The sequence below is a fragment of the Esox lucius genome, chromosome 20 (assembly GCF_011004845.1).
Source record: "Esox lucius isolate fEsoLuc1 chromosome 20, fEsoLuc1.pri, whole genome shotgun sequence".
Taxonomy (NCBI): domain Eukaryota; kingdom Metazoa; phylum Chordata; class Actinopteri; order Esociformes; family Esocidae; genus Esox; species Esox lucius.
In genome coordinates this window covers 43,203,978-43,225,682 of record NC_047588.1, presented here as the reverse complement: position 1 = coordinate 43,225,682, position 21,705 = coordinate 43,203,978, and the positions used below count along the sequence as shown (strand labels likewise).

The 21,705-nt window shown below is 44.2% G+C and overlaps 1 protein-coding gene across 1 annotated transcript in view; it reads left to right on the top strand.

Annotated features, from left to right (window-relative positions):
• Positions 1-12,778: 12,778 nt before the first annotated feature.
• Positions 12,779-21,705, top strand: part of als2a (alsin Rho guanine nucleotide exchange factor ALS2 a) — a 63,426-nt gene continuing 54,499 nt past the window's right edge. Inside the window, exons 1-9 of the mRNA XM_029116071.2 lie at positions 12,779-12,933; positions 13,260-13,329; positions 13,811-13,956; positions 14,602-14,867; positions 15,107-15,277; positions 16,033-17,104; positions 18,708-18,967; positions 19,347-19,424; positions 21,450-21,557. Of these exons, the coding sequence (XP_028971904.2) occupies positions 13,313-13,329; positions 13,811-13,956; positions 14,602-14,867; positions 15,107-15,277; positions 16,033-17,104; positions 18,708-18,967; positions 19,347-19,424; positions 21,450-21,557 (2,118 nt within the window). The 5' untranslated portion in view covers positions 12,779-12,933; positions 13,260-13,312. The remainder of the gene's footprint in view (positions 12,934-13,259; positions 13,330-13,810; positions 13,957-14,601; positions 14,868-15,106; positions 15,278-16,032; positions 17,105-18,707; positions 18,968-19,346; positions 19,425-21,449; positions 21,558-21,705) is intronic.

The window sequence follows — 21,705 nt, the reverse complement described above, 5'->3', positions numbered from 1 at the left end:
GGTCGACAGGACTCCCCCTAAGTACTGTGGTCGACAGGACTCCCCCTAAGTACTGTGGTCGACAGGACTCCCCCTAAGTACTGTGGTCGACAGTACTCCCCCTAAGTACTGTGGTCGACAGGACTCCCCCTAAGTACTGTGGTCGACAGGACTCCCCCTAAGTACTGTGGGCGACAGGACTCCCCCTAAGTACTGTGGGCATGCACAGGGTCACTAGTGTTTACTGATGATCTGACAGAAGACAGAAGCAGCCGGATGAATTCTGAAGTGTATAGGGATATATTGTCTGCTCTGATTCAACCAAATTCAGTGAAGTTGATTGGACGGCGCTTCACTTTACAGATGGATAAGGACCCAAAACATACTGTGAAAGCAACCAAGGAGTTTATTGAAGCAAAGAAGTGGAATATTCTGCAATGACTAAGTCAATCACATGATCTCAACCCGATCAAGCATGCATTTCACTCGCTGAAAACAAAACTTAAAGCAGAAAGACCCACGAACAAATAACAACAGAAGGAAGCTGCAGTAAAGGCCTGGCAAAGCATCACAAAGGAGAAAACCCAGCATTTGGTGATGTCCATGCCTTCCAGACTTCAAGCAGTCATTGCCTGAAAAAGATTCTCGACAAAGTATTTAAGATAATCATTTTATTTATGATTGTGTTTATTTGTCCAATAATATTTGAGCTCCTGAAATAAGGGGACTGTGTATGAAGATGGATGCAATTCCTAAACGTATACTAAGATATTTCTGTTCAACCCCTTGAATTAAAGCTGAACGTCTGCACTTACATTGCATCTCGGTTGTTTCATTTCAAATCCATTGTGGTGGCGTACAGAGAAATTATGAAAATTGTCCAAATATTTCCCGACCTAACTGCATATCAATATCCTAGAACTCTGGGAGGAGAGGGAGGCGATAAGGAGGGGGAGGAGATAAGGAGGGGGAGGAGATAAGGAGGGGGCGTGGAAGAGGGAGGAAGGGGAGGAGGGTGACAGGTGATTAAATAGGAGTTCTCTGTCATTGTCTAACTCCTTCCAGGGCCTCCGTCTCTCCTCTTTCATCTATGCACCTGGTTCTCGTTTCCCGGCCTAGAGAAGGGTTATGTGAGGGTTAGGATTAGTGCCCCCCCCACCACACACACACACACACCACACACACACACACACACACACAGTGAGAGGAGGGCATAGCAACAGGAGGTCTTCTGACACGGTTGTCAGATTCTGTCAGAATGAGAAGAACTCTCCCCCTCTCTCCTTCTCCCCCTCTTTCACAGCCTCATATCCTAGTCTCTCCCCCACCCCCTCGCCTGCTGTCAGTGTGTCATTAAACTATTAGGAAACATTTGTTCACATTGTTTAAGCAAATGGAAAATAAGCAGATCATGTGAAGGTAATAGCTTAATATTACACATTTCAGAAGGACAAACGCATGTCAAATGACGCTTCCAACAGACATCACTGGTCTCCTGTCGCTGGTTTCTTTCCTCCTTCCTGTTCCCCTAAGACCACTTCACCCCCCTGACCTCACCCCATTCACAGCTGTGGCCTGGACAGGTCACAGAGCCACTTCAATCAGACCTGACACAGTCAATCACACAGCCACACCCCCCACCTCACCCCTGCCTGCCCCTCACCCCAAACACATGTTAGAGCAATTAATATAGCAGCGGTCGTCCCCTCACTGCTTTTCTGCCTCCCCCCATGTCTCCCCCCACATCTCCCCCCATGTCTCCCCCCTCATCTACCCCCGCATTTCCCCCCACATCTCCTACTCTTCCTCTGCTTCTTTTCCTCTCCTCCTCCTGTCCTCCATACTCTCTCCAACACCCTCGTCAACAAGCCTCAATGTTAGGAGCCTCATCCCATCTTCATCCCATTCTTCCAGTCTCCACGGACCCTTCACCCAACTACTACCCCTCTCCATGGACCCTTCACCCAACGACTACCCCTCTCCATGGACCCTTCACCCAACGACTACCCCTCTCCCTGGACCCTTCACCCAACTACTACCCCTCTCCCTGGACCCATCACCCAACTATTACCCCTCTCCCTGGACCCATCACCCAACTATTACCCCTCTCCCTGGACCCTTCACCCAACTACTACCCCTCTCCCTGGACCCTTCACCCAACTATTACCCCTCTCCCTGGACCCATCACCCAACTACTACCCCTCTCCCTGGACCCTTCACCCAACAACTCCCCCTCTCCCTGGATCTTGAGGCTATCTGCCTACCACCCAGGTGAAAGTTATGTCGTTGTCCCTGATCAAGACAGTTAACCCTGATTGATCCTCCTCCCTCTGTATCATTCCCAGGTCGTTGCTGTAAATAAGAATTGGATCTTAATCAACTTGCCCAGATAAATGACAATACAATTAAATTATACTACTCCCTGGACATTTACCCCCTCCTCCCTCTCTCCTTGGACATTTTCCTCTAGCTCCTCCTCTCCCTGGACATTTACCCCCACCTCCTCCTCTCCCTGGACATTTACCCCCACCTCCTCCTCTCCCTGGACATTTACCCCCACCTCCTCCTCTCCCTGGACATTTACCCCCACCTCCTTCTCTCCCTGGACATTTCCCCCCACCTCCTTCTCTCCCTGGACATTTCCCCCCACCTCCCTCTCTCCCTGGACATTTCCCCCCACCTCCCTCTCTCCCTGGACATTTCTCCCCACCTCCCTCTCTCCCTGGACATTTCTCCCCACCTCCCTCTCTCCCTGGACATTTCTCCCCACCTCCCTCTCCCTGGACATTTCCCCCCACCTCCCTCTCCCCTCTCTGGCCTCATCATTCTGCCTCAGCCTGACAGGTCAGTCCTTTGATCCGGGCTCCAGCACTCTGGGACCGTGATGCTCCCTGATTCCTCAAACATTTCTCCCCCTTCGTCCTCCCACTTTCTCCCTCACTGGAGCAGGGCGGTTTGCACTCTGCAGCTGCTTCCTGTGTGTCTGACTGGAGGATGATGGGTAGTCACTTGGGGGTGCTCTGTGTTTGAGTTGTCTCAGGGTGACATCAGTGCTGGGATCTACGGTACTAGACATATCTTTTCTTTATCTACAGTTCCAGACACTTACGTCATGAAATTGTTTGAGACATAAGAGAGATTTTCTTAAGTTAATGATGCGAGTCCCAGATCAAAGCCCATCACGGGGGCTGGGGGGGGGGGCTGGGTTGAGGAGGGATCACGTCGCTGAAGACAGAGAGAACAGAGTCAAAGGCAACAGACAAGGACTATATAGAGAGAGAATTCTCTATACCCTTATCAATAACAGTGATCATCAGTAACATCTTATATGATAATATCATGTTGATAGTCAATAACATGTTGATCATCAATAACATGTTGCTCATCAATGAATTATTGATCATCAATAGCATGTTGATCATCAATAACGTTGATCATCAATAACATGTTGCTCATTAATAACATGTTGATCATCAATAACATGTTGCTCATTAATAACATTGATCATTAGTAGCATGTTGATCATCAATAAAATGTTGATCATAAATAACACATTGATCATCAATAACATGTTGCACATATATAACATGTTGATCATTAATAACATGTTGATCATTAATAACATGTTGATCATCAATAACATGTTGATCATCAATAACATGTTGATCATCAATAACATGTTGATCATCAATAACATGTTCATCATTAATAACATGTTAAAAAAACAACAGAGCATGCAGGCTTGTGATAAAGCATTGAAACAACACTCAGATGTGATATAGAAGTACACTATCCCTGATCAAACCCACAGGAGATATCCAATATTACTGTTTTTTTTAGATGCTTTGATATTACAGTTTTTCTCCATTGGCTCCTTTCTTGAAACAGCAATTACATTCTCAAAACTAAGATCATTTGGCAAAGCAGCCTTCCAGTTCAGCACAACACTATAGCTCACTTGCAAAAGCTCATATCTCTCCCAAAACAGTTCACTCATGTGTCAAAACTAAATTTCCTTCTCATTTAAACAGTCAGTGCCCCCAACATGCTTCGTCCCTTTGGCATTGCGGAAGCACTGCAAGTCAAAATGTTTAGATGTTTTGGTCACTATGGCAGAGGACCTTTAAAATATCCCTCATGTCCACCTTTCAGTCTTAGCCCAGTCCTTTATTGACAATGGTTACTGTACTGTTTTTTGTCTAGCTAACAGAATACAATTGTGTATAAAACTGAAAAGAATAAATAGGATTTCAGGGTAAGAGTAGCCTCCAAGGTTTGACATCACACATTGCACTCATACTGCCAAGGAAAGTGTAACCATTATCATTCACACATAAAGTAACTTCCATACATCAGAGTAAAAATAAAATGTATACAGCATAGTATACTGTAATATAAACACACAAACAAAAAACAGTGAAAATTATATGCAGCCCACAGTGCTGTAAATAAAGCTGGAGTTTCACAACTAACAGTTCTTCACTGGTCCTCACCCTCCCTCCCCTGGCCACAGTCCTCACCCTCATGGCCATCCACACGCTGCTGTCTGTCTGGCCACAGATTCTCGTCCACATCACAGCGTATATTCTCCCTTGCGATGCAACGAGGGAAGAAACGGCGTGCATGTCGCAACCATCCCCTACACTGATCTTCTGTAATGTCCTCATTGCATGGAGCAAGGACCTCTGATCTTGAGCCCGATGCTCAAACACTCTCCACCTCCAAGCGGAGAAATACTCCTCAACAGGATTGAGGAGAGTAAGGTGGTAGGAACACTATGACCATCCTTGGATGAGTAGTGAACCAGGCCCTGATGAGCGGGCCATGGTGGAAATTCACATTGTCCCATGCAATGACATATGGTGGTAGGTGAGGCCCTACGAGACCTCTCTCATTTTCAGGGATCAAATCAAAATGAAGGCGGTCCAAGAAGATGAGGAGCTTCTCTGTATTGTATGGGCCAAGACTGGGGATGTGAGTGGCCACACCATTCTCAGATATGGCAGCACACATAGTTATATTGCCCCCTCTGGCCTGGGACATCCACCGTGGCCCGGTGGCCAATAATATTACGGCCATGTCTTCGGCCCTTGGCCAGGTTGAAGCCAGCTTCATCCACAAACATGAGGATGTGATGGGTCTCCTTTCCTTCCAATGCCATTATTCTCTACAATAGGTTAAAAAAGAAAACATCAAATCAGTCATACAGAAGAGTCATACACTACAGTTACAGACAATTACATAGGAATGCTCTATGTTCTCCACAAGTTCAACATACTACTGGCCACCACTCCAGTGGTTCCAACCCTGGGGTACATGTACCCTATGCAGAGGTACTACAGGGGGTATTTGACAGAAAGGGGAGGGGCAATCATCAATGACTAGACCTACTGAAATGTCACAGTAAAACCCACAGTATTAGACAGATCTACATGGGAGGCACTAATTGCAGCTCTTTGAGCCCTTTTCTTATTGTATGTTATATTCTTCAAAATAAGGATTATAATGATAATTGCATCATACAGTAAGCTGCCGTATTTAGGCGAAATGATGAAGTCAGATAAATAAAATACTTTCATACCTGGATTACCTGGATACACAAATCAGGTAAAGTGGGTACTGAAGCCAAAAAGGTTTGGGAACCATTGCTTAATTGTAAAAAGGTTATAATGATGGAAAACCAGTAACTGACTTACATGTACATACTGGTACCGCAGCTCTTTCACTCAGAGTTCCTCTCAAATGGTACCCTGTAAATTTGCTTCATTAACTATTCCATAGTTTATTTTCTCCAATGTTTTTCTTGTCATTTTTAGTATCATAAAATCCCATTGAGGTAAGATATTACTGTAGGCCTATCACACACACACACACACACACACACACACACACACACACACACACACTAAATGAATAGGCAAATGTGTAAATAAATATATTTCTTGCTCTATGCACAGTGTCCTGTCCTATACAACATATAACTCCATCATTGACTGACTCCATACCTGTTTTCCCTGGGAAAGGTTTGGCTGATGGAGGAGACTGTACAGCGAGACACATTAGGCTGCACTCAGTGACCTGCCTCCGCCACTGTGAGGTCATGGTTGATGACATGGTCTATAATTGTTGCCTGAATTTCATCCGGGACAGCAAGGTGTCTTCATGCTCCTCGGCCTCTTCCCCCTATTCCACCACCACGCTCCCTTACACCTCCTCCTCCTCCTCCTCTTCCTCGAGCAGGCAGTTGCCCTTGTTCATTTACTTGGCCAGGTGCATCCATGTTCAGAAATTGTACTGGTCCTGCATGGTCAAGCTCTTTACATACATGTTTGGCAGCATTCACAGTCATGGAGAGCACCTGTCAGGTAACTAAACATACTGTTTGATTGGTCATCTGAGATGTGTGAAACTCCTCCTTCATTAGTCAAGTTCTAGTTTCACCTGACTGTCAATTGCTGTAATAAATGTATCAAATGTTCCAAGGGATTCATATATGGTATTCATGGTATTCAGTTCTTGACTAATTTGGACAATTGAACAGACTGTTGTGTATGTGATGACTTATACAATGAATTGATGCTGACACGTTTTGGAGCGAACAACCATTAGACTGAGAATCAACAATTAGTTTAGATCAACAAGATCTATTCACTTGCTAAATGTAGGCTACCTGTACTGAATCATTTGCAAAGATGTACTGAGACATTGAGACATGTACTTAGACATTTACAATTTGATGAAATTAAGGAGGTTTGGAGGTTTGTCCATGTTGTTTTGAGAATGTAATTTCTGTTTCAAGAAATGAGCCAAACCAATGGAGGAAAACTGGATTACAGTTCAGTTCACTAAATAGGCTGGAATTGCAGGTGTATTTGTCACATAAACTGCTACATTATTCAATGTGTTAAGAGGAACGTCCTCAGTTTTCATGAGAGAACATGCAGAACATGGACAAACTGCATCGGCAAAAAGGAACGGGTCACAAGTCAAAGCTGATTGACAGGGAAAGACTAACACTTACCAGGATAGTTGCTCAACGCCTCAAATCACCACAGAATCGAATGAGTGGCCCAGCGCCCGAGTCTCAGCCAAAACTGTATGTCTTGAGTTTCACAAAGCTGGAATTCCTCTCAGGGCTGCCATTCGTAAAAAGGCCTTGTATACAAGGCTGACACACAAAGACTCATAACTAGGTGTAAGGAGCACAAACCCTGGACCCCCGAGCGATGGAAGAAAGTAACATGGTCTGATGAGTCATCGTTCCCCCTGTTTTTCTTCATCCGGACGGGTTTATGTTTAGAGAAAGCCGAAGAATGCCTCCAGTCCACTGGGTCTGCTGCCAACGCTTCACCATGGTGGGGGATCCGTGTCGGTATGGCAGCCGTCTCGTGGGAGTGAGGATGATGATGGCTCTGGATGGTCAAATAATGGCCAAGGAATATGAGGCCATTTTGACTGGGTGAGGTGCATCCTATGGTGCAAACGCTGTTCCATTATTTCTGCATGACAGCGCAAGACACACTGCGAAATGAATTCAAGAGTGTTTTAAGAACACCAGGACAACTTCAATTGCCTTCCGTAGCCTCCCCAATCACCCGATCTGAAAGGGAAAGGTCTCTGCTTTCATTTGGTGATGAAAGTGTATTCCAAGCATATACGGTTCTGCTACAATACACAGAAATATGCAACTGTCTGGCTGGCGTTTTGATGGACTAGAGGAGCCAGGTCCACTCTGTGTTTGAGGTTTTATGTAGGAAGATGTACCCCGTCATTCTTTTCAACAGAATCTCTGCTTTCATGAGTAAATATTCTTAGGTGTTTCCATTATTTTGTTCACCCCCTGTAGAACAAGGTCCCTGGTCTAAGTTGTTCACAATGCAGTGTCCCTGGTCTACGTTTTTTGCTATGCAGAGTCCTTGGTCAAAGGAGTTCACTATGCAGTGTCCCTGGTCTAAGTTGTTCGCAATGCAGTGTCCCTGGTCTAAGTTGTTCATAATGCAGTGTCCCTGGTCTAAGTTGTTCATAATGCAGTGTCCCTGGTCTAAGTTGTTCATAATGCAGTGTCCCTGGTCTAAGTTGTTCGCAATGCAGTGTCCCTGGTCTAAGTTGTTCATAATGCAGTGTCCCTGGTCTAAGTTGTTCATAATGCAGTGTCCCTGGTCTAAGTTGTTCATAATGCAGTGTCCCTGGTCTAAGTTGTTCATAATGCAGTGTCCCTGGTCTAAGTTGTTCATAATGCAGTGTCCCTGGTCTAAGTTGTTCATAATGCAGTGTCCCTGGTCTAAGTTGTTCATAATGCAGTGTCCCTGGTCTAAGTTGTTCACAATGCAGGGTCCCTGGTCTAAGTTGTTTACTATGCAGGGACCCTGGTCGAAGGAGCTAAATAATATACTATCCCCTACAAAAAACTCAATATATCATAATCTGCACAATATCTCACATCCCAAACACATTTTCCCCTACATCTGTAACCCAGTTGTACACAGCCCAGTGAGGAGTTTATTTTCTGTCATCAATGTGTCAGAAAGGTCACAAGGGAACTAGTTAAACATTCCTAAACGCCTCTACAACCACGAAACAACGCCTCAGAACTTCAAACCTACTGCACGTCCTGAAAGTAAGGTTTTGATTAATTCACAGGAGTTTTATATAAATATATGTATGATTGGAAACACATTCTCATCAGGTTGAATGGCGTTCCTACAACGCTGGGCCAATGTTTGTCTTGTAAAATCACTTAGAAATTGCACTTAACTCTATTAAAACTCTGCCTTTCTGTCCCTCCCCACCCTATTCTCTCTCTCCCTCTGTGTTTGTCTAATTCTCTTTTCTCCCTCCCTGTTCTATCCTCCTCATGGCCAGATTGGAGCCACCGGACAGAGGAAGCCACTGTACGACATCCTAAATGAAACCCTGTTCTCTAGGCAGCTACCTGTCAGGAGTGCACTCCGAAAAAGAGTGTCATTTGGGATGTCTTTCTTGTTGCTTTTCAGCTGACTTGTCTCTTAAGTCAATTACATTAAAATATGATTTAATTCAATTGAAATCCTTTACTGGCATGGGAAACATCACCAAAGCTTGTGGCATAATATATGACAGAAGGAAAAACCAAAATAAAAAACACAGAAATTCTAAATAAACGTATATTTTTAAAGGCATTTAAAATAATTAGAAAAAATACGAGAGAAAAATAGAGAAAATATGGTAATATGTCTGATAATGTCTGTCTGTCTGTAAGTCTGGTAATATCTGTCTGTAAGTCTGGTAATATATGTCTGTATGTCTGGTAATATCTGTCTGTATGTCTGGTAATATCTGGCTGTAAGTCTGGTAATATATGTCTGTAAGTCTGGTAATATCTGTCTGTATGTCTGGTAATATCTGTCTAAATGTCTGGTAATATCTGTCTATATGTCTGGTAATTTCTGTCTGTATGTCTGGTAATATCTGTCTATATGTCTGGTAATATCTGTCTGTATGTCTGGTAATATCTGTCTGTATGTCTGGTAATATCTGTTTATATGTCTGGTAATATCTGTCTGTATGTCTGGTAATATCTGTCTGTATGTCTGGTAATATCTGTCTATATGTCTGGTAATATATGTCTGTATGTCTGGTAATATCTGTCTGTATGTCTGGTAATATCTGTCTGTAAGTATTTCTAAATGTTTAGATTGACTTCAAAGGGGCTAAATTTAAATGCAATTAATTTTTTTTACATTATCAAAGCATGGATTATTATTAATTTTTTTTATAACACGAAAAACACTTTTCTTAAGTAAACATCTAAGCAAACATGAGCTTTCCTTATCTCATTGCATTCTAGCAACTTCTTCAGTCTTTCCAGGCACATGCCAAAGCTAACCAGTTGTCAGGTGAATGAACGTTCCCTCAAGCTTGACTCACTTTGGAAAAGCAGAATGTCTTGTTGTGGATGGCTATGAGGTGTACTTGGTACCATCTAGTAACGTACATTTCTTGGAAGTTTTTGAAACAGGACATAGATATTGGACATAATTGGGGAATGGATAAAACTCTCAGTGAAAATTCTCAGATATTTACATTGATAAAAAGTGTACAAAATGCACATAGAAATGTTTCAAATGGACTAAGGCATTTTAAGTACAAATATGTACAGTATAGAGACAATGTGCAAATAAAAACTAAAATATTATATTTATTTTAAAGATATTTTACTGGCATGCAAAAAAAACATTTGCATGGTCCAAGCAAGTGAAAAAAAAAGAAAAATACAATAAAAAGAATAGTTAAAATAGTTAAATAAACAACCAAGAATTCTAAGCATCATGAAGGAGATATGTTAGACTAGGATAAAGACATTTTGATCTTATTACCTATGTGCAGACCCCCCCAACACACACACACACACACACACACAACTTCCTTCCCGTGTCAGTGGTTATGACCACACTAACACACTGTTCCAGGAGGGGAAGCAAAGAGTTTTATATATAAAAAAACCCAAAAGGGGAAAACAAGCTGGTATCACGCATGTGGAGTCATGACACACTCACCCACACAACAAACACACAGCAAACACACACAACACACCCACACCACACACACACAGGATTTGGGGATTGTGGTAGTAGGTAGCGTGTGAGTTTTTGGGTCTTACCCAGAGTCCTGCAGGGATATTGTACACCTGCCAATTCTTAGCTGGCACTTTAATAGCTTTTGGGTTTTCTCTAACCAAACCCAAGACATTTTACTGTTTTCTATTTTACATCCCTTTCTTTTTTACAGGCGTATTTTAACTAACATATAGCATAAGCGCCAAGACACACAGGGGAATTCAGAGCTGGTCTTGCTTTAATGTTGTTAGTGACTGTCAGATATTATTATTATCAGTCAACCCCCTTGGAGACCAGATTTTGTTTCTGAAAAAGCTGATGGGGAATCCAAATGAAACAAACTACCATGTTAAAAGCTGTTGGGGAATCCAAATGAAACAAACTACCATGTTAAAAGCTGATGGGGAATCCAAATGAAACAAACTACCATGTTAAAAGCTGTTGGGGAATCCAAATGAAACAAACTACCATGTTAAAAGCTGATGGGCAATCCAAATGAAACAAACTACCATGTTAAAAGCTGTTGGGGAATCCAAATGAAACAAACTACCATGTTAAAAGCTGTTGGGGAATCCAAATGAAACAAACTACTGAAAATGTTGAATATTGGAACATTTCCTGAAAATATTGAAAGTGGCTTGAGGTTTCTACAGTAAGTTATTTAACAAAAGAGCAATAGAATTTTCCAATTTTCAAATGAATAAAAAAAGAAAACGAAGTTGAACTCCACAAAGACAGTTGAAAATCCAGTTCATGTTCAATCAGTATCTTGTGTTTTTACTGATATCAGACCCTGATTACAAACTCCATCAGCCCTAAATCAGAGCAATCTGTCCCTTTCTTTACAAGCTCACTGAAGTACTGTAAAGGATGAAATGAATAGTGGATGTGATATAGAGAATTAATTGAAATGGTGGAATGACGTGATAGGATGACGTAATGGAGATGTGATTGGATGAAGTGTAACAGATGTGTAATATAGAGAATGAAACAGAAGGTCTAAATGATTCCATCTCCTGTCCTGCAAGAAAAACTGTGTTGACTGTTCATGTGTGTGACCTGGAATCTTTTCATCAAAAAAGTACATTATGTCAGACTGTTGCACCATCCTTTGACAGTTCAATCTTAGGTGTATTTCTCTCTTCTGGAAAACTTTAAAAACATTTTTAAAACATCAAGCTTGATAATACAGGTGACATGACATGATTAATCATAACACCAAACCCATTTGGGCCATGAGACAACTCCGTTTTTAGTTGTCGCTATATTCTGTTCATACAGCAGAGGGGGCCAAAGTCCTCTAAATGAGTAGAGATATGTCTGAAAAGAACGATGTTGGATGGTTTCCCGAGCACTTCTGCAGTAGGAACCCGCCAAACACAGTAAAATTCTTAATCCACATTCAAACTGAAGAGGCTGCTTGGAGGCAATGTTAAGGTGTGTTTGGCAACATGAAAGCCTTCTGCTTCGGTCTGGCTGTCAAAGAAACGCATGGTTCGTATTACCGGGGTGAATCTCGGATGTAAATTGCCAGGTATGGTTATGAAACCGTCCTTGTGTGCCTCAAACTACACCCTATATCCCTACTGTATGTAGTTCACGACATTTGACCAGAGCCTTACACGTGTTGGTCGAAAGTTGTGCACAATAAAGGATGTCACTTGGGACCACGCACCACACAAGACGGCAAGACAAATATGAACAGGAACGTATGTAGACGATATGAAAGATCATGTAAGATTATCCAAAATCGTGATTGTAGGGGGCCATTATTGAGATGTGAGGTAAGACTGGTAGGCTAGAGGTGCCAAACATCTTGGTTAAATTCCTATGTACTTGGTTTCTCCCACAAACGACGGACTAAAAATACCACTAATCACCACAAGAATGTAGAAGACCCAACCCAACTGAAGTCTGATGTCACACAGCTAAACAGCCATTTGCCTCCAGCGTTCTGTCGCTGTAATAATATTGTACAGTCATAAACACAACTTAAAAAGATGAACCGTTATACCGTGGTGAAATAATTGCAGACAGTTCACAATAACCAACTGGTCGTTTTCCTCGCCACAATCAGGTTGAACATATGAGAAAATTCCACAGCACAACTGTTGCGCCAAACTGAAGTTGCTTTTTGGCCCTCGAAGGTTTCCATTGGAGGGCTGGTCTCAAAACAAACACTACTGTCAAGTTGAAAGGGAAAACAAAACGGCACTGAACTGCACTGATTGTCTGGGCCAGCTAAGCTTGTTTGCTTTCGTTAACTAGCAGTATAGACCGCCAGAGGTGTAGTTAATTAACAGCAACATCCTGCTGTCATTCCCATGGGCCATGGAGAACAAGTGCTTTCTAAAACGTCGTAAGAAACTTTCTCATTCAATACACTTGCTACTCTAACTGACGTTAGCTGGGCTATTTAGCAAAGTACTGCCGGCGCTTCTGTGTTGTGTAGCAATCTTGCTAGCTAGAAATGTAGCTTCTGTAACATGGCTTGTAACCAGTTAATATCGTTTGTAATAGCCTTTTCATTCAGTTAGTAGATAAAGCTGCTGCTACCGTACGGTTAGACATTTCTTGCAATTCAAGGTTAAACTGAGAGGTTGCAAACATGTTGCTAGCTATCTACCTACGTTGTATGAGAAATTATCACCATGAAATTAACTTGTTGCAATTCGTTCCCTCTAGATTTCGCATTGACAGTGATTTGAAGGTCTGAAAATGGAGAAGTGCCAGTGACTATGGATGATCAAAGGAGGTATAGAACGAATTTGACGTCTCTAAAATCTAACGCTGCTTTGATAAATGTTTCAGTCACTGCTTCAAATGCAGTTTTTTTTTTTATTAGTGATGGTTTTTGACTGGTTTTGATTCGCGACCGAAACTGAACTAGGTTGTTTCCCAATATTTGATTAGCAGTTGTTTGGGGGAGAAATTGCTGCATGATATCTGAAATAATTTTTGTTTGTTTTTGTTTGTGATAGTTCTCAGATAAATTATATTCATTATAATTTTAACACACTTCGTATCCTATTTGTTGTAAACAATTTAAGAAAATAAAAAACTAAAATAGCCTTTCCTCAAACCAGAATGGGGTACGATTTGCGGTGAGACTGTGATGCTTCTTTGTTTATTAGATGTTATCTCTGGCAAAACTCCATCTTCACTACTGTTACTGGTTTGGTTGAACCAGCTCTATGAGCTTCCAGTAAGCTGTGTCTCTCTGTTTCTCTGTGCAGTGCTAGCGAGGAGAGCCCTAGAGTTCGAGGCCTGCTCTACCTCTGGAGGGGGTACAGTAGCAGTGTTGCCCCAGAACGGGTGCTCCTGACCCGGCCCGTCCTCCAGGCAGCCCTGGGTATCAGCCATGGCATTCTGCTGGCTGAGGGTGAGACTACATGTAATCGATGTAGTAACAGTGTAATAATGTTTTACATTAGACGAATAAACCTCTTAACATGTGTAATAATATATGTAGTAACAGTGGAATAAAGTTTGACAATTTAGAGGAATAAACCTGTTTTACCATGTGTAATAGACAGTACAAGTGTAATATTGTTTGGCAGATATAATCAAGGAAGTTTTTCTGCGTCTCTGACTGACATGTGGTCATATAAACAAACTTAAACTATAGGATGACCACCTCTGTTCACTGTCCTCTCTATCTCCTCAGGAGGATTGGTGTTTAGGTTCTGTCCCTTCTATCTCCTCAGGAGGATTGGTGTTTAGGTTCTGTCCTCTCTATCTCCTCAGGAGAGCTGGTGTTTAGGTTCTGTCCTCTCTGTCTCCTCAGGAGGATTGGTGTTTAGGTTCTGTCCTCTCTATCTCCTCAGGAGGATTGGTGTTTAGGTTCTGTCCTCTCTATCTCCTCAGGAGGATTGGTGTTTAGGTTCTGTCCCTTCTATCTCCTCAGGAGGATTGGTGTTTAGGTTCTGTTCTCTCTGTCTCCTCAGGAGGATTGGTGTTTAGGTTCTGTCCTCTCTATCTCCTCAGGAGGATTGGTGTTTAGGTTCTGTCCCTTCTATCTCCTCAGGAGGATTGGTGTTCAGCTTCGGAGAGCTGCCGTGGAAGCAGGACCTGAAGACCCCCCCCACCGACCCTCTCCTGGAGTCGGCCCTGTCTGGTCGGGGTGTTGTGTCTGTGGCTGCTGGCTCCTTCCACTGTGGCGCCGTCACCCAGGATGGGACTCTGTACATGTGGGGTGAGAACTCCTCAGGGCAGTGTGGGCTGCTGGAGAGTGGCCTGGTCTCGGATCCCCGCCCAGTCAACTTGGTGGACTCTGACACGCTGCCTCCTCAGGTGACTTGTCTTCCTTGTTTCATGACAAACCCGGGTTATAGGGGAGAGTACATGTACATTTATGCCCCTTTTATTTTTATTATTTATTGGATCAGTACTAAACTTTAGCACTACATCCCTGAATGAAACCATAATCCAGTCAGACTTGTATATAATCGGATAACAATAATTAACCAGCAAGGCAGTTTTGACAACAGGAACCCAATTTAAACCATGATAGTAATGCAGTGTTTTGACAGGTGACCAGGGTCCTTGAGGTAGCCTGCGGGGAGCACCACACGCTGGCTCTGTCTGCCCAGCATGAGGTCTGGGCCTGGGGCAGTGGATGTCAGCTTGGGCTGGTCACCAGCGTCTTTCCTGTGCGTAGACCCCAGAAGGTGGAGCACCTTGCTGGTAGACATGTGTTACAGGTGAGGGAGTGAATGAGTCGATTAGTCAACCGATAACAAGGAATTAACTTATTAAGTGAATTAATTAGTTGCCTACTTGAATTACATTTAGAGTTGTCCCTGCTATTTTCACTAGATGATAAAGTGTGAGTTGTGTTACATTCAGTAGATTATACAGGGTATTGGGTTGTGTCCATTTCAGTAAATTATACAGGGTGCTTGGTTGTGTCCATTTTAGTAGATGTTGAAGGGTGCAGGGTTGTGTCCATTTCAATAGATGTTGAAGAGTGCAGGGTTGTGTCCATTTCAGTAGATGTTGAAAACTACTGGTGCGTGTCCATTTCAGTTGATGTTGAAAACAACTGGGTTGTGTCCATTTCAGATGTTGAAGGGTACTGGGTTGTGTCCATTTCAGTAGATTTAGAAGGGTACTGGGTTGTGCCCATTTCAGTAGATGTTGAAGGGTACTGGTTTGTGTCCATTTCAGTAGATGTTGAAGGGTACTGTTTTGTGTCCATTTCAGTAGATGTTGAACGGTACTTGGTTGTGTCCATTTCAGTAGATGTTGAACGGTACTTGGTTGTCTATTTCAGTAGGTTATACAAGGTACTGGGATGTGTTCATTTCAGTAGATGTTGAAGGGTGCTTGGTTGTGTTCATTTCAGTAGATGTTGAAGGGTACTGGGATGTGTTCATTTCAGTAGATGTTGACAGGTGCTTGGTTGTGTTCATTGTAGTAGATAATGAAATGATGTGTTGTGTCCATTGTGGTGCAGGTGGCTTGTGGAGGGTTCCACAGCCTGGCCTTGGTCAAGCATGTCTCTCCCCAGGACTCCACCTGGCAGGCAGATACTGGGAAGTGTGGCGAGTGCAACCAGCAGCTGTTATCCATGTTTGATAAAGAGGACCATGTCATCATCAACAACAGTCACTACTGCCCCCTAGGGGTTGAGCTGGTGAACACCAGACCAGGGCCATGGTCAGGACAGGCCTCACGCTGCCCTCTCTCTCAGGCTGTGAGCCCCAGTCTATACCCAGGCCTTTACCCTGAGCAGGATCCACACCCCATTATGGGCCCTGAAGACCTTTATACTGGGGACACAGATGGCCCCCCCAGAGGCTTCGCCTCCAAAGGAGGAAGTGACACAGAGGCAACCAGTAATGTGTTACCTAATGGCCGAGGCCCTGCGACCCTGACTAGCAAAGACAGCCTTCCAGCTCAACAACAAGCCCTGAGGAGAACCAAGTCCTCCCCTTACCCTGGAGAAGACGAGCTGAAGGACTACCTCAAGAGAAGGTCTCGTCACACGCGGAGCCTGATGGAGCATCCTTACAACACCCAAGCAGGGGATCTACTCGCCTCAGTTGATCGGGGCTCAGGAGATCCAATCATGCTGATCAATCAGGTCTCAGGGCCGTGCCTGGACTGTAGCCTGTCTGAACCTGACCTATCAGTGGATACCCAAGTACAGCTAGGAGAAGACAGTGTTTCGAGCCTGGCATCCAGCCTCTCAGTTTCCCTACCCGAGAGCTTCACCGACACCTTAGGTGTGGACTGTTCCTTTGCCACGATGGAAGGTGCTGCCTGTGCCGCGCCCTACCAGGTAAACAGTGCCGAGGATACCGGTTCCACCAGCAGCCTCTGTGAGTCATCTAAGAGTGAAGGGTGTGTCCCTGGGCCAAGGGCCAATCACACGGGGTCTGTCACGGCTTCAAGGGAAGGCAAGGAGGAGGCGTGTCGTTTTGAGTCAAAGCATATGAAGGCGTCTTCCAGTCTGACAGGCTTTCTCCTGGATGAGGTGATGATGGCTGGCCGACGCCACTCTCTACCGCCTCTGCCCTCTCACGGTGAGTGTGGCCACTCTGATTCCAATGTACTTCTGTTTTTTAGAAATGTCAAATGTGTCGCTTCTGCAGTAGGGTAGCGGGTTCTAATACTCGACCTGACAAGGTGGGAAACATGTTCTGTCTGTGAGCAGGACAGTCAGTGTGTTCATAACACCCACCTGAAATATGGTAAAAAAAGATTAAATCTTTTAGAAATTACCTGAAAAAGCTTTTAGAGTTTAGATTGTATGGTGAGAAATTCCATAAAATAGCTTAAAGACTAAAACCTTTTTAAGTAATGTCTATTGTCTTTGACAGTATTTGACATTTAACTCAATTTCTTTTGTGATCCAGGGATAATATAGGATAAATAAAACTAATCTGTCTACAGCACATTTCTACAAGTTTTCACATCAGTTATCATAAAACATGATCAATTCGTACAGTCTTTGCATGTAAGAATCAAAATGTCATATTGTACAGCAATCCCAGGTAGAATTTGAACAACAAAAGTGTTTTGACTTGGTGTAGGCTAAAACAAAACTGCTCATATTTAACTTTGGTACAGTCTACATTTTCAAGGGTATGTGATGATACAAAAATAATAGCAAGAGATTAGCATAGGATGTTTGCCTTTAAAATGCCTTTGAAAAAGACCACTATTAAAATGCAGTTTTGAACCACTCCAGCTCCCACTGCAGAAATGTTCAATAATGTCATTTGGAACGACCCCTAAGAACATTTAAACTGGCGTTTATTTTAAGAAATGGGCTCATTCACTGAAATGTTTGGACAGTTGCTCCTTTTTTAGTAAATATTTTTGTTTCTGTTTAAGCACTGGATTTGAAATGATATAATGACTGCAGGTGTCAAAACTATTTGGACAGATGAACATGTTTAATAACATTGCCATGTTGGTTGCACATTCTTTCTTCGCCTGCTTGCATATTCTTTGCAATAACTGCCTGTCCATGGACATAATCTGACACTGGTTATTTCCCCTGGTGATGCTCTGTCAGGCCTGTACTGGATATCTTCTCTGGTGATGCTCTGTCAGGCCTGTACTGCGTATCTTCTCTGGTGATGTTCTGCCAGGCCTGTACTGGGTATATTCCCTGGTGATGCTCTGCCAGGCCTGTACTGGGTATCTTCCCTGGTGATGTTCTGCCAGGCCTGTACTGGGTATCTTCAGTTCCTGTTTGTTTTCGAAAATTTTTCCATTCCGTCTTGTCTTTTAGATCTGCTTCATGACTTCAATTTTCAAAGCCCCTCTGGAATTGAAGCGGCAATCTGGGATTGGAACAAACATGATATTATTTTGTTCTCACTGATGATTAATTATTACCTCCATAGTAGTAACAATTTTCTGTAATTGTTCTATAATGCATGCCCAAACATTGCCTCTTGTCAAACATACATAAATTATCCCATCTATCAAATCATGTTTTTATTTTTTTTATATATGTTTTCTGGAATGTGTTGTTTATGGACTGAGACCATGGGTTTCTTTTAAATCTATATAATGTTTTTTTCAAATGCCCATAACAGTAACAGTGATATTATTACCCATTAGTGTTATTCAAATTTTAGTTTTTAGTATCTGAACCATATTTTTTCCTTCCAGCATCTTCGGCGCTCCCTAGCAGGAGAACCACTGACATCAGACCTCCAACCATGACCAGGAAGAAGGAGGAGGTAGCAGAGTCCTTGCCTTCTCTGAACACAGAGGTATGGACCTGGGGCCGTGGGCAGGAGGGACAGCTGGGGCATGGTGACCAACTACCCAGGCTCCAGCCTCTCTGCATCAAAACTCTGAATGGAGAGGAGGTCGTGAAGGTGGCAGCGGGGACACACCACTCACTGGCTGTCACTGCACAGTGTCAGGTAATAACACAACACTCACAGGCTGTCACTGCACAGTGTCAGGTAATAACACACACCACTCACTGGCTGTCACTGCACAGTGTCAGTTAATAATACACACGACTCACTGGCTGTCACTGCACAGTGTCAGTTAATAATACACACGACTCACTGGCTGTCACTGCACAGTGTCAGTTAATAATACACACGACTCACTGGCTGTCACTGCACAGTGTCAGTTAATAATACACACGACTCACTGGCTGTCACTGCACAATGTCAGGTCATAACACACACGACTCACTAGCTGTCACTGCACAGTGTCAGGTAATAACACACACCACTAACTGGCTGTCCCTGTACTGGCTGTCTCACTGAAACGTGTTCTTATGTTTCACAGGTGTTTTCATGGGGCAGCAACAGATCTGGCCAGTTAGGACACATGAACAGCCCCTCCACCCTGCCTCAACAGGTCAAGGTACAGCAACCCCCTGTCTTTCTCTGTCGGTTTATCTCTTTGTCTGTCTCTCTGCATTTCTGTATGGCTGGCAGACATTTTCACATATTTTACTGACTTGGTGGGGACAAAAAAAAATAAATAATGAAGAAATGACACTTTGCTACAATGTTAAGTAGTGAGTGTACAGCTTGTATAACAGTGTACATTTGCTGTCCCCCCCAAATAACTCAACACACAGCCATTAATGTCTAAACTGCTGTCAACAAAAGTGAGTACACCCCTAAGTGAAAATGTCCAAATTGGGCCCAAGGTGTCAATATTTTGTGTGGCCACCATCATTTTCCAGCATTGCCTTAACCCTCTTGGGCATGGAGTTCACCAGCGCATCAGAGGTGTCCACTGGAGTCCTCTTCCACTCCTTCATGACAACATCACGGAGCTGGTGGATGTTCGAGAACTTGCGCTCCTCCACCTTCCATTTGAGGATGCCCCACAGATGTTCCCTCCCTGGTGTCATGTGACTCGTTAGTGTTAGGTGTGATTGGGGTGCAGGTGTGTTAAATTATCGCTCTCACTCTCCATCATACTGGTCACTGGTAAAAATAATTGTTGCTCTACATAAAGATGGCCTAGGCTATAAGACGATTGCCAAGACCCTGAAACTGAGCTGCAGCACGGTGGCACAGGAATGTTTACATTGACCATTTGGCATGGGGGTTACTGTCTTGGAAACTGATCTTTGCTAGGTAGACACACCCTTCAATGTATATATCAGCTTGTAACCAACATTACAGTGAGAAAATAAGAGATTGAGCCTGTAACATCATGAGCTAGTAGACTATCAAATGCTGCAATAAATAATTTAATGACTCTCTCCCTTGACAACCGGGTATGCGATAATTATTTCGACCACTATACGAAATGGCTGATTTCTAACAGTACAAAGACAAGTGTGTCTTGCCTACAGTCAAGCTTGGTGGTGGGAGGGTCATGATCTGCGGCTGCGTGAGTGCTGCCGGCACTGGGGAGCTACAGTTCATTGAGGGAACCATGAATGCCAACATGTACTGTGACATACTGAAGCAGAGCATGATCCCCTCCCTTTGGAGACTGGGCCGCAGGGCAGTATTCCAACATGATAAAGACCCCAAACACACCTCCAAGACGACCACTGCCTTGTTAAATAAGCTGAGGGTAAAGGTGATGGACTGGCTAAGCATGTCTCCAGACCTAAACCCTATTGAGCATCTGTGGGGCATCCTCAAATGGAAGGTGGAGAAGCGCAAGGTCTCCAACAATCACCAGCTCCGTGAAGGACTCCAGTGGCAACTTGTGACGCTCTGGTGAACTCCATGCCCAAGAGGGTTAAGGCATCACCCCCTTGTCTATACCCCATCGCCCCCTTGTCTATACCCCATCGCCCCCCTGTCTTTACCCCATCGCCCCCCTTTCTATACCCCATCGCCCCCTGTCTATACCCCATCGCCCCCCTGTCTATACCCCATCGCCCCCCTGTCTTTACCCCATCGCCCCCCTTTCTATACCCCATCGCCCCCTTGTCTATACCCCATCGCCCCCTGTCTATACCCCATCGCCCCCCTGTCTATACCCCATCGCCCCCCTGTCTATACCCCATCGCCCCCCTGTCTATACCCCATTACCCTTCTGTCTATACCCCATCGCCCCCTGTCTATACCCCATCGCCCCCCTGTCTATACCCCATCGCCCCCCTGTCTATACCCCATCGCCCCCCTGTCTATACCCCATCGCCCCCCTGTCTATACCCCATTACCCTTCTGTCTATACCCCATCGCCCCCCTGTCTATACCCCATCGCCCCCCTGTCTTTACCCCATCGCCCCCTTGTCTATACCCCATCGCCCCCCTGTCTATACCCCATCGCCCCCTGTCTATACCCCATCGCCCCCCTGTCTATACCCCATCGCCCCCCTGTCTATACCCCATCGCCCCCCTGTCTATACCCCATCGCCCCCCCATTACCCCCAGTCTAGCTGATGTGTGTTTGTGTGTGTGGTTTGATCAGATGTCTGAGGGTCTGCGTGTGTGGGACGTAGCAGCAGGACAGGACCACAGTGTGTTTCTAGCTGATGGGGACTGCTGCCAGCCCATTCTCTGTTACAGCGGACAGCAGGTCAGTACCTTTTCTCTGGCTCCTCTAGGTCAGTACTCTTCCCCTGGCTCCTCTAGGTCAGTACTCTTCCCCTGGCTCCACTAGGTCAGTACGCTTCCCCTGGCTCCTCTAGGTCAGTACTCTTCCCCTGGCTCCTCTAGGTCAGTAC